Source organism: Tursiops truncatus, chromosome 4 (genome assembly GCF_011762595.2).
Source record: "Tursiops truncatus isolate mTurTru1 chromosome 4, mTurTru1.mat.Y, whole genome shotgun sequence".
Lineage (NCBI taxonomy): Eukaryota > Metazoa > Chordata > Mammalia > Artiodactyla > Delphinidae > Tursiops > Tursiops truncatus.
The window spans coordinates 30,474,805-30,488,902 of record NC_047037.1 but is presented as its reverse complement, the minus strand read 5'-3'; the positions used below and the strand labels follow the sequence as shown (position 1 = coordinate 30,488,902).

The window sequence follows — 14,098 nt, the reverse complement described above, 5'->3', positions numbered from 1 at the left end:
TGTAGAGGGAGGCATATAAGAAAGACATCTCTAAATATATATATATTTTTTAACATGGTTTTGACTTTTTAACTATGTAAATTTTTTACATATTTCCAAAAAAAAAATAGAAAACATAAAAGTAAAGAGGTGAAAACCCTCTTATGCTAAATTTAAGTCAGAAATATCAATATGAATGCGTGATTTAAACATATGTGTATATATACAGAAATATATATATTTCTTAGCTCTGTGTACGAATGGTGCCTAGCAGAAATGATAACCAATTGACAATGAGTAACCCTAGTAACAAGATTTTGATCTTTACACATTACTCTATATCAAAAGGAACAAGGGCTCGTGGGAGATTCCTGTGCTAGGGTAATGTAGTATCAGCCTACAAGGTGACTCCAAATTGACCATTGTCTCCTGGTATTCATGCCCTTAATATAATCTCTTCTGAAAATGAATAAGGCTGACGTGTAATCTAAGGAATATTGTGGGAATTATATTGTATGACTCTTGAGGTCATAAAACACACACAAGTGTCCACCTTACTCTCTTTTGGACCATTCCTTCTGGGGGAGGCTGGCAGACTTGAAACAGTCCTACTGAGAGGTCAACATGGTAAAGATCTAAGGCCTCCTACCAACAATCAACACTAACTTGCCAACCATGTGAAAGAACTGTTATGGAAGAAGCAAATTTACTATCAAGACTTCAGAGGTTAAAGCTCTGCCTAACATCTTAAGTGCAACCCTATGAGAGAATCTAAACCAAATTGACAGCTAAGCCACTCACAAATTTCTGACCCACAGAAACTATATGAGACCATGAATATTTTAAGCCTCTAAGTTTTGAAGTATGGTAGTCCCCCTCTATCCATGTGGGATACATTCCAAGACTCCCAGCAGATGTCTGAAACTGCAGATCATTCCGAACCCTATATATACTGTGAATTGGTACAGCCACTATGGAGAACAGTATGGAGGTTCCTTAAAAAACTACAAATAGAACTACCATATGACCCAGCAATCCCACTACTGGGCATATACCCTGAGAAAACCATAATTCAAAAAGAGTCATGTACCACAATGTTCATTGCAGCACTATTTACAATAGCCCGGATATGGAAACAACCTAAGTGCCCATCAACGGATGAATGGATAAAGAAGATGTGGCACATATATACAATGGAATATTACTCAGCCATAAAAAGAAACAAAATTGAGCTATTTGAAATGAGGTGGATGGACCTAGAGTCTGTCATACAGAGTGAAGTAAGTCAGAAAGAGAAAGACAAATACCGTATGCTAACACATATATATGGAATTTAAGGAAAAAAAAATATCATGAAGAACCTAGGGGTAAGACAGGAATAAAGACACAGACCTACTAGAGAATGAACTTGAGGATACGGGGAGGGGGAAGGGTAAGCTGTGACAAAGCGAGAGAGTGGCATGGACATATATACACTACCAAACGTAAGGTAGAGAGCTAGTGGGAAGCAGCCGCATAGCACAGGGAGATCAGCTCGGTGCTTTGTGACCACCTAGAGGGGTGGGATAGGGAGGGTGGGAGGGAGGGAGATGCAAGAGGGAAGAGATATGGGAACATATGTATACGTATAACTGATTCACTTTGTTATAAAGCAGAAACTAACACACCATTGTAAAGCAATTATACTCCAATAAAGATGTAAAAAAAAAACCATGCCTATGATAAAGTTAATTGATAAATTAGGCATAGTAAGAGATTAACAAAAACAACTAATAAAATAGGACAATTATAACAATATACTGTAATAAAAGTTATGTGAATGTGGTCTCTCTCTCTCTCTCAAAATATCCTGTATAAATTTAACACCTTTTCCATCTTAACTAAGAACTCATCAAGCACTGTGGCTATCACTTTTGCAGTTTGAGGTGTGACAGCAAAACTAATAGGAATTTCTTTTTCCTTCCTCACAACTTCAGATAGAAATCTATTCTTAACGAAGATCTTAGCAAACTCAGCATATGATTTTTTTCTTTCCTTGTTAAGTCTAGAACTTTCACCTATTCACTTAAAGGAGGCACTTACGGCTTCTCTTTGATATATCCGAATTGCCAGCATCACTACTCTTGGGCATTCAGGCGATATTAAGTAAAATAAGGGTTACTTGAACACAAACACTGCAATACTGTGACAGTCAATCTGATGACCTACAACAACCACTAAGTGACTAACTGGTGGGATACACTGGACAATGGTATGATTCAACGTCCCAGGCAGGATGGAGAGGGACAAAGCTGGATGGCATGAGATTTCATCATGCTTCTCATAACAACAAGCAACTTCAAACTTATCAACAGATTACTTTCGGAATTTTCCATTTAATATTTTTGGATCATAGCTGACTGGTAACTGAAACTGTGCGAAGAGAAACCATGGGTAAGGGACCACTACTGTAATTTCTTTTACTCAGGAATAGATAACTAACATAAGCAATAAAGGTAGAAAGTGAGACTGGGACATTTTGCTCTGAAAGAAAGCATTCAAAAGATGATGACATGTCAAAATAATAAGAAATTAGCCTGAAGGGGCTGTCATTCAAAATTGGGACATAACATATTCTTAAAACTTTTATTTTGGAAAATTTCAAAAACACTCATTTTGTCATTATTGTTTCATCAATTTTCCTAAAGGTTTTTTTCTTCCATAGCATTTTAAAATTTTAAATGTCTTTATTGGAGTATAATTGCTTTACAATGGTGTGTTAGTTTCTGCTTTATAACAAAGTGAGTCAGCTATACATATACCTATATCCCCGTATCTCCTCCCTCTCACCCTCCCTATCTCACCCCTCTAGGTGGTCACAAAGCACCGAGCTGATCTCCCTGTGCTATGCGGCTGCTTCCCACTAGCTATTTTACACTTGGTAGTGTATATATGTCAATGCCACCCTCTCACTTCCTCCCAGCTTACCCTTCCCCCTCCCCGAGTCCTCAAGTCCACTGGCTATGTCTGTATCTTTATTCCCATCCTGCCCCTAGGTTCTTCATAATTTTTTTTTTTTTAGATTCCATATATATGTGTCAGCATACGGTATTTGTTTTTCTCTTTCTGACTTACTTCACTCTGTATGACAGACTCTAGGTCCATCCACCTCACTACAAATAACTCAACTTCGTTTCTTTTTATGGCTGAGTAATGTTCCATTGTATATATGTGCCACATCTTCTTTACCATTCATCTGTCGATGGACACTTAGGTTGCTTCCATGTCCTGGCTATTGTAAACAGAGCTGCAATGAACACTGTGGTACATGACCCTTTTTTGAATTATGGCTTTCTCAGGGTATATGCCACGTAGTGGGACTGCGGGGTCGTATGGTAGTTCTATTTTTAGTTTTTTAAGGAAACTCCATATTGTTCTCCATAGTGGCTCTATCAATTTACATTCTCACCAACAGTGCAAGAGGGTTCTTGTTTCTGCACAACCTCTCCAGCATTTATTGCTTGTAGATTTTTTTGATGATGGCCATTCTGATAGGTGCGAGGTGATACCGCATTGTGGTTCTGAGTTGCATTTCTCTAATGATTAGTGATGTTGAGCATCCTTTCATAGGTTTGTTGGCAATCTGTATATCTTCTTTGGAGAAATGTCTATTTAGGTCTTCTGCCCATTTCTGGATTGGGTTGTTTTTTTGATATTGAGCTGCATGAGCTGCTTGTATATTTTGAAGATTAATCCTTTGTCAGTTGCTTCGTTTGCAAATATTTTCTCCCATTTGAGGGTTGTCTTTTCGTACTGTTTATGGTTTCCTTTGCTGTGCAAAAGCTTTTAAGTTTCTTTAGGTCCCATTGCTTTATTTTTATTTCCATTTCTCTAGGAGGTAGGGCAAAAAGGATCTTGCTGTGATTTATGTCATAGAATGTTCTGCCTATGTTCTCCTCTAAGAGTTTGATAGTGTCTGGTGTTACACTTAGGTCTTTAATCCATTTTGAGTTTATTTTTGTGTATGGTGTTAGGAAGTGTTCTAGTTTCATTCTTTTACATGTAGCTGTCCAGTTTTCTCAGCACCACTTATTGAAGAGGCTGTCTTTTCTCCATTGTATATTCTTGCCTCCTTTACCAAAAATAAGGTGACCATATGTGCGTGGGTTTATCTCTGGGCTTTCTATCCTGTTCCATTGATCTATATTTCTGTTTTTGCTCCAGCACCATACTGCCTTGATTACTGTAACTTTGTAGTATAGTCTGAAGTCAGGGAGCCTGATTCATCCAGCTCCGTTTTTCTTTCTGAAGATTGCTTTGGCTATTTGGGGTCTTCTGTGTTTCCATACAAATTGTGAAATTTTTGGTTCTAGTTCTGTGAAAAATGCCATTGGTAGTTTGATAGGAATTGCACTGAATCTGTAGATTGCTTTGGGTAGTATAGCCATTTTCACAATGTTGATTCTTCCAATCCAAGAACATGGTATACCTCTCCATCTGTTTGTATCATCTTAAATTTCTATCATCAGTGTCCTATAATTTTCTGCATACAGGTCTTTTGTCTCCTTAGGTATGCTTATTCCTAGGTATTTTATTCTTTTTGTTGCAATGGTAAATGGGAGTGTTTCCTTAATTTCTCTTTCAGATTTTTCATCATTGCTGTATAGGAATGCAAGGGATTTCTGTGCATTAATTTTGTATCCTGCTACTTTACCAAATTCACTGCTTAGCTCTAGTAGTTTTCTGGTAGCGTCTTTAGGATTCTCTATGTATAGTATCATGTCATCTGCAAACAGTGACAGCTTTATTTCTTCTTTTCCAGTTTGGATTTATTTTATTTCTTTTTCTTCTCTGATTGCTGTGGTTAAAACTTCCAAAACTATGTTGAATAATAGTGGTGAGAGGGGCAACCTTGTCTTCTTCCTGATCTTACTAGAAATGGTTTCAGTGTTTCACCATTGAGAACGATGTTGGCTGTGGTTTTGTCATATATGGCCTTTACTGTGTTGAGGAAAGTTCCCTCTATGCTTACTTTCTGGGGATTTTTTTTATCCTAAATGGGTGTTGAATTTTGTTGAAAGCTTTTTCTGCCTCTACTGAGATGATCATATGGTTTTTATCCTTCACTTTGTTAATATAGTGTATCACATTGATTGATTTGCCTATATTGAAGAATCCTTGCATTCCTGGGAAAAACCCCACTTGATCATGGTGTATGATCCTTTTAATGTGCTGTTGGATTCTCTTTGCTAGTATTTTGTTGAGGATTTTTGCATCTATGTTCATCAGTGATATTGGCCTGTAGTTTTCTTACTTTGTGACATCTTCGTCTGGTTTTGGTATCAGGGTGATGGTGGCTTCGTAGAATGAGTTTGGGAGTGTTCCTCCCTCTGCTATATTTTGGAAGAATGTTTGGCAATTCTTAAAATGTTTTTCCTTCCTTTTCCTTCTCTCACTCCTTTTTGTAGGACTCCATTACACAAATTTGGTGACTTGATGTTGTTTCACACATTTCTTAGGCTCTGTTCATTTCTCTTCACCTTTTTTCCTGTTCTTTTTCCAGAATGAATAATTTCTATTAATCTTTCTTGTCCACTGTTTCTTCTGTCATCTCAAATCTGTTGAGCTTATCTAATAAATTTTAAATTTCTGTTACTGTACTTTTCAACTCATGAATTTTCATTTGATAAATTGGAATTACTGAGATTCCTTATTTGTTGTTATCTTTTCCTGTAATTCTCTGAACATATTTTCCTATAATTCTTTGAACATATTTATAAAAAAGGGCTCGGAAGTATGTGCTAAACCCAACAATTGCACCTACTGAGAAAACATTTCTACTGTCTACTTTTTTCCCCTGAGTATGGCCACATTTTACTGTGTTTTTTTTTGCATGGTTCCAATTTTTCTGGAAAAGTGGACATTTTTTGATAATATTCTGTAATAATTATGTATTTAAAAAATATTTTTCTAAGTGTCATTTTAATAAATTAAACTTAAACTGTGTAATTTGTCTCTCCCATGATGTGTGGCTTCTGTTGGGAATTTTTATTTTTTAGCGTGTCTTCCTGGGAGTCTCCTCTGTGTTTCAATAGATCACTAGTCAGCCAATGATTTGGGTAGAGGTGGTGCTCAAATGATCCAAATTTATAAGGCTCCTCACCTCTGAGACCTGATCTGTTGTGGGATAGAGAGCATATTCAAACTTCAGCCACTGTGTAAGTTTGCTTGACTTTTATTTTCCATTGGGTTCTCTCTCTCAGGTTTCCCAGTCAGCCAGGGATGTATGAAGAGTTTATTAATCCTTTTATGGCTTTCTCATTTCTAGCATTTTTTGTTAGATTCTTGGCTGGTTCACTATTCTTACCAACTTGCAGACACAATCTCTGAATATCACAGGTACAGGATTTCCTTGTTTCTGCCATTTCTAGTTGACAAAGCTGTGGATTTTTTCCCATTTGTCCCATATTGAGTCTGCTCCCTTGACAGCAAAGTTGCTGGTTTTTACATACAGTGCCACTCTGGTAAAATTACAGATGTCACCAATCAAGCCTGTGGGTTCTGTGTATACTGTAACCCTAGGCAGGAAGGCTGTAGACTCACTCCTACAGCTTTAACCTGAAGCTTCAGCAGTTTTCCAAGAATACAAGCACACCTCATTCTTATGTTTTGCAGATATTGCTTTTTTGAAGAAAACAAATTGGAACTTTGTGACAACCCTGTGTTGAGCGAGTCTATTGGTACCATTTTCCCAACAGCATTTGCTCATTTTGTGTTTGTGTGTCTGTTTCTGTGCCACATTTGGTAATTCTTGCAATATTTCAAACTTTTTCATCATTATTATTATACCTGTTACGGTGATCTGTGATCAATGATCTTTGATGTTACCATTTAATTGCTTTGGGGTGCCAGAAACTGCACCCATATAAAATGGGGAACTTACTTGATAAATGTTGTGTCCCACTGCTCCACCAACTAGCTGTTCCCCCATCTTTTCCCCCTTCCTGAGACTCAACAGTATTGAAATCAGGCCAACTAACAACCTTACTAACCCCTAATAAGCCTCTAAGTGTTCAGGTGAAAAGAAGAGCCACACATCTCTTGTTTTAAATCAAAAGCTAGACATGATTAAGCTCAGTGGGGAAGGCATGTTGAAAGGCCAAAAGCTAGGCCTCTTGAGTCAAACAGTTAGCCAACTTGTGAATGCAAAGGAAAAGTTCATGAAAGAAATAAAAAGTGCTACTCCAGTGAATACATGAATGATAAGAAAGTGAAACAGCCTTATTGCTGATATGGAAGAAGTTTTAGTGATCTGGATAGAAGATCGAACCAACCACAACATTCCATTAAGCCAAAGCCTAATCCACAGCAAGGCCCTCACTCTCTTAAATTCTATGAAAGCTGAGAGAAGTGAGGAAGCTGCAGAAGAAAAGGCTGAATCTAGTTCATGAGATTTAAGAAAAGAAGCCATCTCTATAACATGAGTTCAAGGTGAGGCAGCAACTGCTGATGTAGAAGTTGCAGCAAGTTAACCAGAAGATCTAGCTAAGTTAATTAATGAAGGTGCCTACACTAAACAAAAGATTTGCAGTATAGACAAAACAGCATTATATTAAAAGAAGATGCCACGTAGGATTTTCATAGCTATACATTTGGTGACTTTAAGTTGAAGCCAATGCTCATTCGCTATTCTGAAAGCCCTAGGGCCCTTAGAAATATGCTCAATCTACTCTGCCTGTTCTCTATCAGTGGCACAACAAAGTCTGGGTGACAGCACATCTGTTTACAACATGGTTTAGTGAATATTTTAAGCCCACTGCTGAGACCTACTGCTCAAAGAAAAGATTCCCTTCAAAATATGACTGCTCACTGACAAAGCATCTGGTCACCCAAGAGCTCTGATGGAGGTGCACTATGAGAATAATGTTTTCATGCCTCCTAACACAATATCCATTTTGCAGCCCATTGATCAAGGAGTAATTCTGACTTTCAAGTTTCATTAGTAAAGAAAGAGATTTTGTAAGGCTATAGCTGCCATGGATAGTGATTCCTCTGATGGATCTGTGCAAAGTCCACTGAAAACTTTCTGGAAAGGATTCAGCGTCCTAGATGACACTAAGAATATTCATGATTCAAGGAGAAAAGGTAAAAATATCGACATTAACAGGAATTTGGCAGAAGTTGATTCCAATCCTCATGAATGACTTTGAGGGGTTCAAGATTTCAGTGGAGGAAGGAACTGCAGATGTGGTGAAAATAGAAAGAGAATTAGAATTCAATGCAGAGACTGAATATGTGATAAATCTCATGACAAAAACTTTAACAGATGAGGAGTTGCTTCTTATGGAGGAGCAAAGAAAGTGGTTTCTAGAGATGTAATCTACTCATGGTGAAAATGCCGTGATGACTGTTGAAATGACAACAAAGGATTTAGAATATTACATGAACTTAGTTGATAAAGAAGTGGCAGAGTTTGAAAGGTCTGACTCCAATTTTGAAAGAAGTTCTACTGTGGGTCAAATGCTATCAAACAGCATTGCATGCTACATAGAAATTGTTTGTGAAAGGAAAAGTCCATCAATGAGGCAAACCTCATTTTTGTCTTATTTTAAGAAACTGCTACCAGCAAAAAGATTGCAACTCGCTGAAGGCTCGGATGACAGCATTTTTTTTTAGCAATAAACTAGTTTTAAATTAAGGTATGCACATTGTTTTTCTAGGCATAAGGCATTGAGCACTTAATAGACTACTGTACAGTGTAAACACAACTTTTTATGCATCAAGAAACCAAAAAATTCATGTGACTAGCTTTATTGCAATATTTGCTTTATTATAATGGTCTGGAACGGAACCTACAATATCTCCAAGATATGCCCATAAATGCTTCTCAATTTGTTGTTTTATCTCTGGCTAATTTCCAGAGCCCTGATATGGGTTTTGATAGTTTTTCCAGTTTTACACTTTTTTTTTTTTTGGCAGAGAGGAATTGCCTACCTTTTCACACTACCAGAGCCAGTCTTTCCATCACGATTATCTCAATTCATCTTAAATAGCAATAACACCTGCATTATTAGCCCCATACTACAGGTAAGGAAATTAGCAAAGAAAATAGTCAACTGTCCAAAGATTACATAGATGTTAAGTGGAAGAGCCTCCAAAACTAGGCAGTTTGCCTTCAGAGCCTTTCTGTACCTTTAACAAGTATGAATGTGAAAATTCGTAAGATACTAGACTAGAAGCAGGCACAGGTGCTATAGAAGCATGGATGCAAAGAATCTATTTTGGTACCTGAGTAGACAGAATATAAGATGAACTACCACAGCATATATCATTTACAAAAAATATTCAAATATTTAAGACAGTTAATTACATTAAAAGCTTTCTTTTTTTGGTAGATTTCTAATATAACTTACTCTCTTGCCAGTACCCCTTCCCACTGGAGGATGTGCCTCAGCAGCTTGACGAATCGTACAAACCATTAGCTCTATAAGAGCACTCTCCTGACGGTCAGACATTGCTAAAGTGAAACAAAACACATTAGTATGAGTAGGTAGTTTTACAATAGCCATGTATCAAAACTGAGCACAATTATAAAAAACTGTAGTCTATTACTTAAAGACTAAAGTTCTATTCTTTGTCCTTTCCTTGTTTTAAGAATAATATGTGCTTGTCGTAAGCCAAACAAGAAAGAGATATACAAAGTAAAAAAGACAATAAACTCTGGTTTCTTCTAATACTTGGTCTCTTGTAATATACTTCTGAATTAGGCAATGCCAAAATTTTCCTTCTGTATCACTTCAAAGCTCATATATCTTTCTTTTACTTTTAGCAAAAAAAGAACATGCTATATCTTTTCAAAAAATTAACAGATTTTGAATATCTTTCAAGTCACATGACATGTACAAATAATTATGTTAAATAATTACAAGTTATTACATAATTTGTGTTCCACAATTTATTCAGCCTTCTCCTATTAACATGCAAATTTCCCCCAAATTTTTGTCACATTTACAAACAATGCAGTAATAAATATCATAAGTACACATCTGATACTTTTATTTCTATAGAATAAATTTCAAGAGAGGGAGCAATGACTCAAAAGTTAAAATCTTGGTACTGACAAATCAAAAAGGTTACTTACTGCAATCCACACCTCCAACTGCAATGATGAGAATGTTTGGTTCCTCATATCCCTGCCAGCACTTGATGTTACAAGTCCCTTTAATGTTTGCCAATCCAATGATTGAAAATGGTATGTTATTTTGCTCCTGCCTAACTACTAAGTAGTGGAGTGTATTTTCTTGTTTATTAGTTTAAAATTTTTTGGAGATTTTTAATGTTTATTCTCTGCTAATTTTTCTATTGTTATTCACCTTTCTTGGATTCTTCTTTTTTTACATTTATTTATTTATTTATTTTTGACTGCGTTGGGTCTTTGTTGCTGTGCGTGGGCTTTCTCTAGTTGCGGCAAGTGGGGGCTACTCTTCGTTGCAGTGCACAGGCTTCTCGTTGCAGTGGCTTCTCTTGTTGCGGAGCACGGGCTCTAGGCGCACGGGCCTCAATAGTTGTGGCATGCAGGCTCAGTAGCTGTGGCTCATGGGCTCTAGAGCGCACGCTCAGTAGTTGTGGTGCATGGGCTCTAGAGCGCAGGCTCAGTAGTTGTGGTGCATGGGCTTAGTTGCTCCGTGGCATGTGGGATCTTAACGGACCAGGGATTGAACTAATGTCTCCTGCACTGGCAGGTGGATTCTTAACCACTGCATCACCAGGGAAGTCCCTAACTTTGTCTTAAATGATGCAAATATTTTCTCCCAGTTTGTTCTTTTGTTTTTAGACTCTTCATGGTATCTTTTGTCAGAAATTCTTAACTTCTACGAAGTCATATCTGTATTTATTTTTTTATGGCGTTCAGATTTCTCTTTTCTTTCCAGTTTTTTTGAGAGATAACTGACATACAATACAATATAGGTTTAAGTTGTACAGCATAATGATTTAACTTATATATATCGTGACATGATTATCCCAGTAAGCTTAGTTAACATCTATCATCTCATACTGATTTAAAAAAAAGGCTTCTGGGTTTCTTGTATTGCTTTCAAAGATCTCCTTTCTCCTAGAGATTATAGAAATATATTTTCTTCTCTCTCTGTCTCCATCTGTTGCTTGCTTTTACATCTTTAATCTGTCTGAAATTTATTTCTGCTGATAGTATCAAGTATGGGTCTGTTTATTCCCACCAGATGAGCAGTCAATTATGCCTCTACCATTATTAAATAAAACCAGCTTTCCCTGGTTTATTTGAAATGTCACCTTTAAACATGTTTTAGGTGCTTATATATACTTAGATCTATTTCTGGATTTTTTATTTAGTTTCACTAATCTATTTTTCTATTGCAAGGACACACTGTTTTGATTATAACAGCTTTATAATGTTATAATATACCTTAATGTGTAACTTAATTCAACTAATTTGAATATTTAGTTGAACAAATTTCCCTTATCTAGTCCTTTTCCTAAAAAATTTCTATAAAGCTAGTAGCAAACAATTAAATATTTTCTATGTGTAAGGCACGGTTATAAGTGATTTATATGTATTTATTTGTTTTATCCTCAAAACAATTCCAAGAGCTAGGAATTAATATCTTCACACTTTGAAGATTGGGAAAATGAGCCACGGAGAGGTTAAATAACTTTTCAAAGCACTCAGTAGTAGAGCCAAGATATGAACCCAGGTAGTCTGACTCCAAGGTCTATGCTCTTAAGCACTATGCTATACCACCTTTTTAAAATAAGCTTGAAATTCTACATTAACTTTTATTTTTTAATTTTATTAGAGTATAGTTGATTTGCAATGTTGTGTTAGTTTCAGGTGTACAGCAAAGTGAATCTGTTATACATATACATATATGCACTCTTTTTCAGATTCTTTTCCCATATAGGCCATTACAGAGTACTGAGTAGAGTTCCCTGTGCTATATAGTAGGTCCTTGTTAGTTATCTATTTTATATATAGTAGAGTGTATATGTCAATCCCAATTTTCCAATTTATCCCTCCCCCACCCACCCCACTGGTAACCATAAGTTTGTTTTCTATGTCTGTGACTCTTTTTCTGTTTTGTAGATAAGTTCATTTGTACCCTTTTTTTTAGATTCCACATATAAGCAATATCATATGATATTTGTCTTTCTCTGTCTGACTTACTTCACTCAGTCTATTTAATACCCTTTTTTTTAAAAATAAATTTATTTATTTTCTTTTTGGCTGCGTTAGGTCTTCGTTGCTGCACACAGGCTTTCTCTAGTTGCAGCAAGCGGGGGCTACTCTTAGTTGAGGTGTGTGGGCTTCTCGTTGCAGAGCATGGGCTCTGGGCACACAGGCTTCAGTAGCTGTGGCACGCAGGCTCAGTAGTTGTGGCTCACGGGCTCTAGAGAGCAGGCTTAGTAGTTGTGGTGCACGGACTTAGCTGCTCCACAGCATGTGGGATCTTCCTGGACCGGGGCTCAAATCCGTGTCACCTGCATTGGCAGGCGGATTCTTAACCACTGTGCCACCAGGGAAGTCCCAGTCTATATAAACTTTAAAATCATTTTGCTTAGTTCCTTCTCTCACCTCCCAGAACTCTCTCAAACCTACTGGAATTTGAACTGGTATTTTTAAGAAAATTATACATTACACTGGGAAGAACTGACATTTTAATAATCTTTTCAGCCAGGAACATGATATAGCTCTTCATTTATGATATCTTATTTGACATTATTTAATGAAACATTATGATTTTATTCACACTGATTCTGTACTTTTCTTGTTGAATTCATTCCTATGTATTTTTAAAGATACATTTTTGAGACTAATTTGAATAGTTTAATTTTATCTTTCTGTCTCCCTCTCTCCTTCCTCTCTGTTTTCTCTGTATACTTATTTATGTTAAAGACCAATTTAAAAAAAAAGACCAATAGATGTGGGGATTATAGAACTAGGCATAAATTAAAAGAAAAAAATATTAAGCTTTAGAAATTGAGAAGTTTGTACTGATTATTTCAAAATAAACTGCGACAACAGCAATGAAAAGGCAAACAAAGGCATAACATCTTATCCCTTATTCTGTACCAAAATCATCCTAAGCAGGAATATATATGTACATCTTAATTCAATCATTTTTTGTTTCACATTTTAATTGTGATAGAAAAAGCACATGAACTTTAGCTTGTCTTAGGAAAACCACAAGAAACAGCTTCAGCTTTCCATTTATACTCCCTGATCCAATAAAACAATCAAGTTTCTATTTTATGATTCTAGAATTTCATATTTTTTTCAATTTGGCTGGGGATAGAGGAATGACAAGATTGTCTATGAACTAAATGCATTTTCTATTATTTATGAAAAAAAATCTAGTTCTATGGAAAGTGAGGAGAGAAAAACTTACCTAGTATAGAAACATTCCACTATTATATACTAAAATCCATACATTAGTGTTGAAGAAAAACTCAACCTTATACAGTGTCCAATGCCATCAATTTTATTAGTTTATAATTTGAAACCATCCATTCAGATATGGTAAACTCAAAACATTTGAAATTTAACTGAAATCTCTTTGGGGATAAAACAGCAAAATCAAATAATAAAATTGAAAACAAAGCAAGCTTTAAGCCACACACAAGAGCCAAACAGCCACAATGATAGAAAGGAAAGGGTGGCTGTTCGCACTATGAATTACCAAATACCTACACAACTTTCTAAGTCTGCAGAAACCTCTTTACACATCATCCCCATTTTCTCATTATTGATTTCAGTCTTATCACCCTGAACTCTGGATTTTCTCCTTAATATCACTGAAAAGAAACACTAAAAAGTCACCAACAACCTAAATCTTCACTTAAAGCTGATGGTCTTTGCATAGTCCTTTTTCTCCTCTGCAATACGTGATATTATTAACCATAGCTCTCTTGAACACCCTCTTTACTGGGCCTTCTATAGTGTACAATGAACTCTTACTATCCTTTTTATATAGCTTGCTCTCACTCTTTCTTGCTCTTCCTGCTTTTGTCCCCTTCCTATCCACAATCTTTAAAACTCACCATGGGCTTTTTCTTTCTATAATCTATTTTTATCTTTTACATTTTTATCATATCCCATAGAAAC

The 14,098-nt window shown here is 36.2% G+C and overlaps 1 protein-coding gene across 3 annotated transcripts in view; it reads right to left on the bottom strand.

The window, feature by feature from the left end:
- STAG1 (STAG1 cohesin complex component) overlaps positions 1-14,098 on the bottom strand; it is a 419,314-nt gene that overhangs the window by 53,290 nt on the left and 351,926 nt on the right. For all 3 annotated transcript variants that reach the window (XM_019934217.3, XM_073803799.1, XM_019934218.3), the window contains one exon: positions 9,372-9,475. In XM_019934217.3, the coding sequence (XP_019789776.1) occupies positions 9,372-9,475 (104 nt within the window). The remainder of the gene's footprint in view (positions 1-9,371; positions 9,476-14,098) is intronic.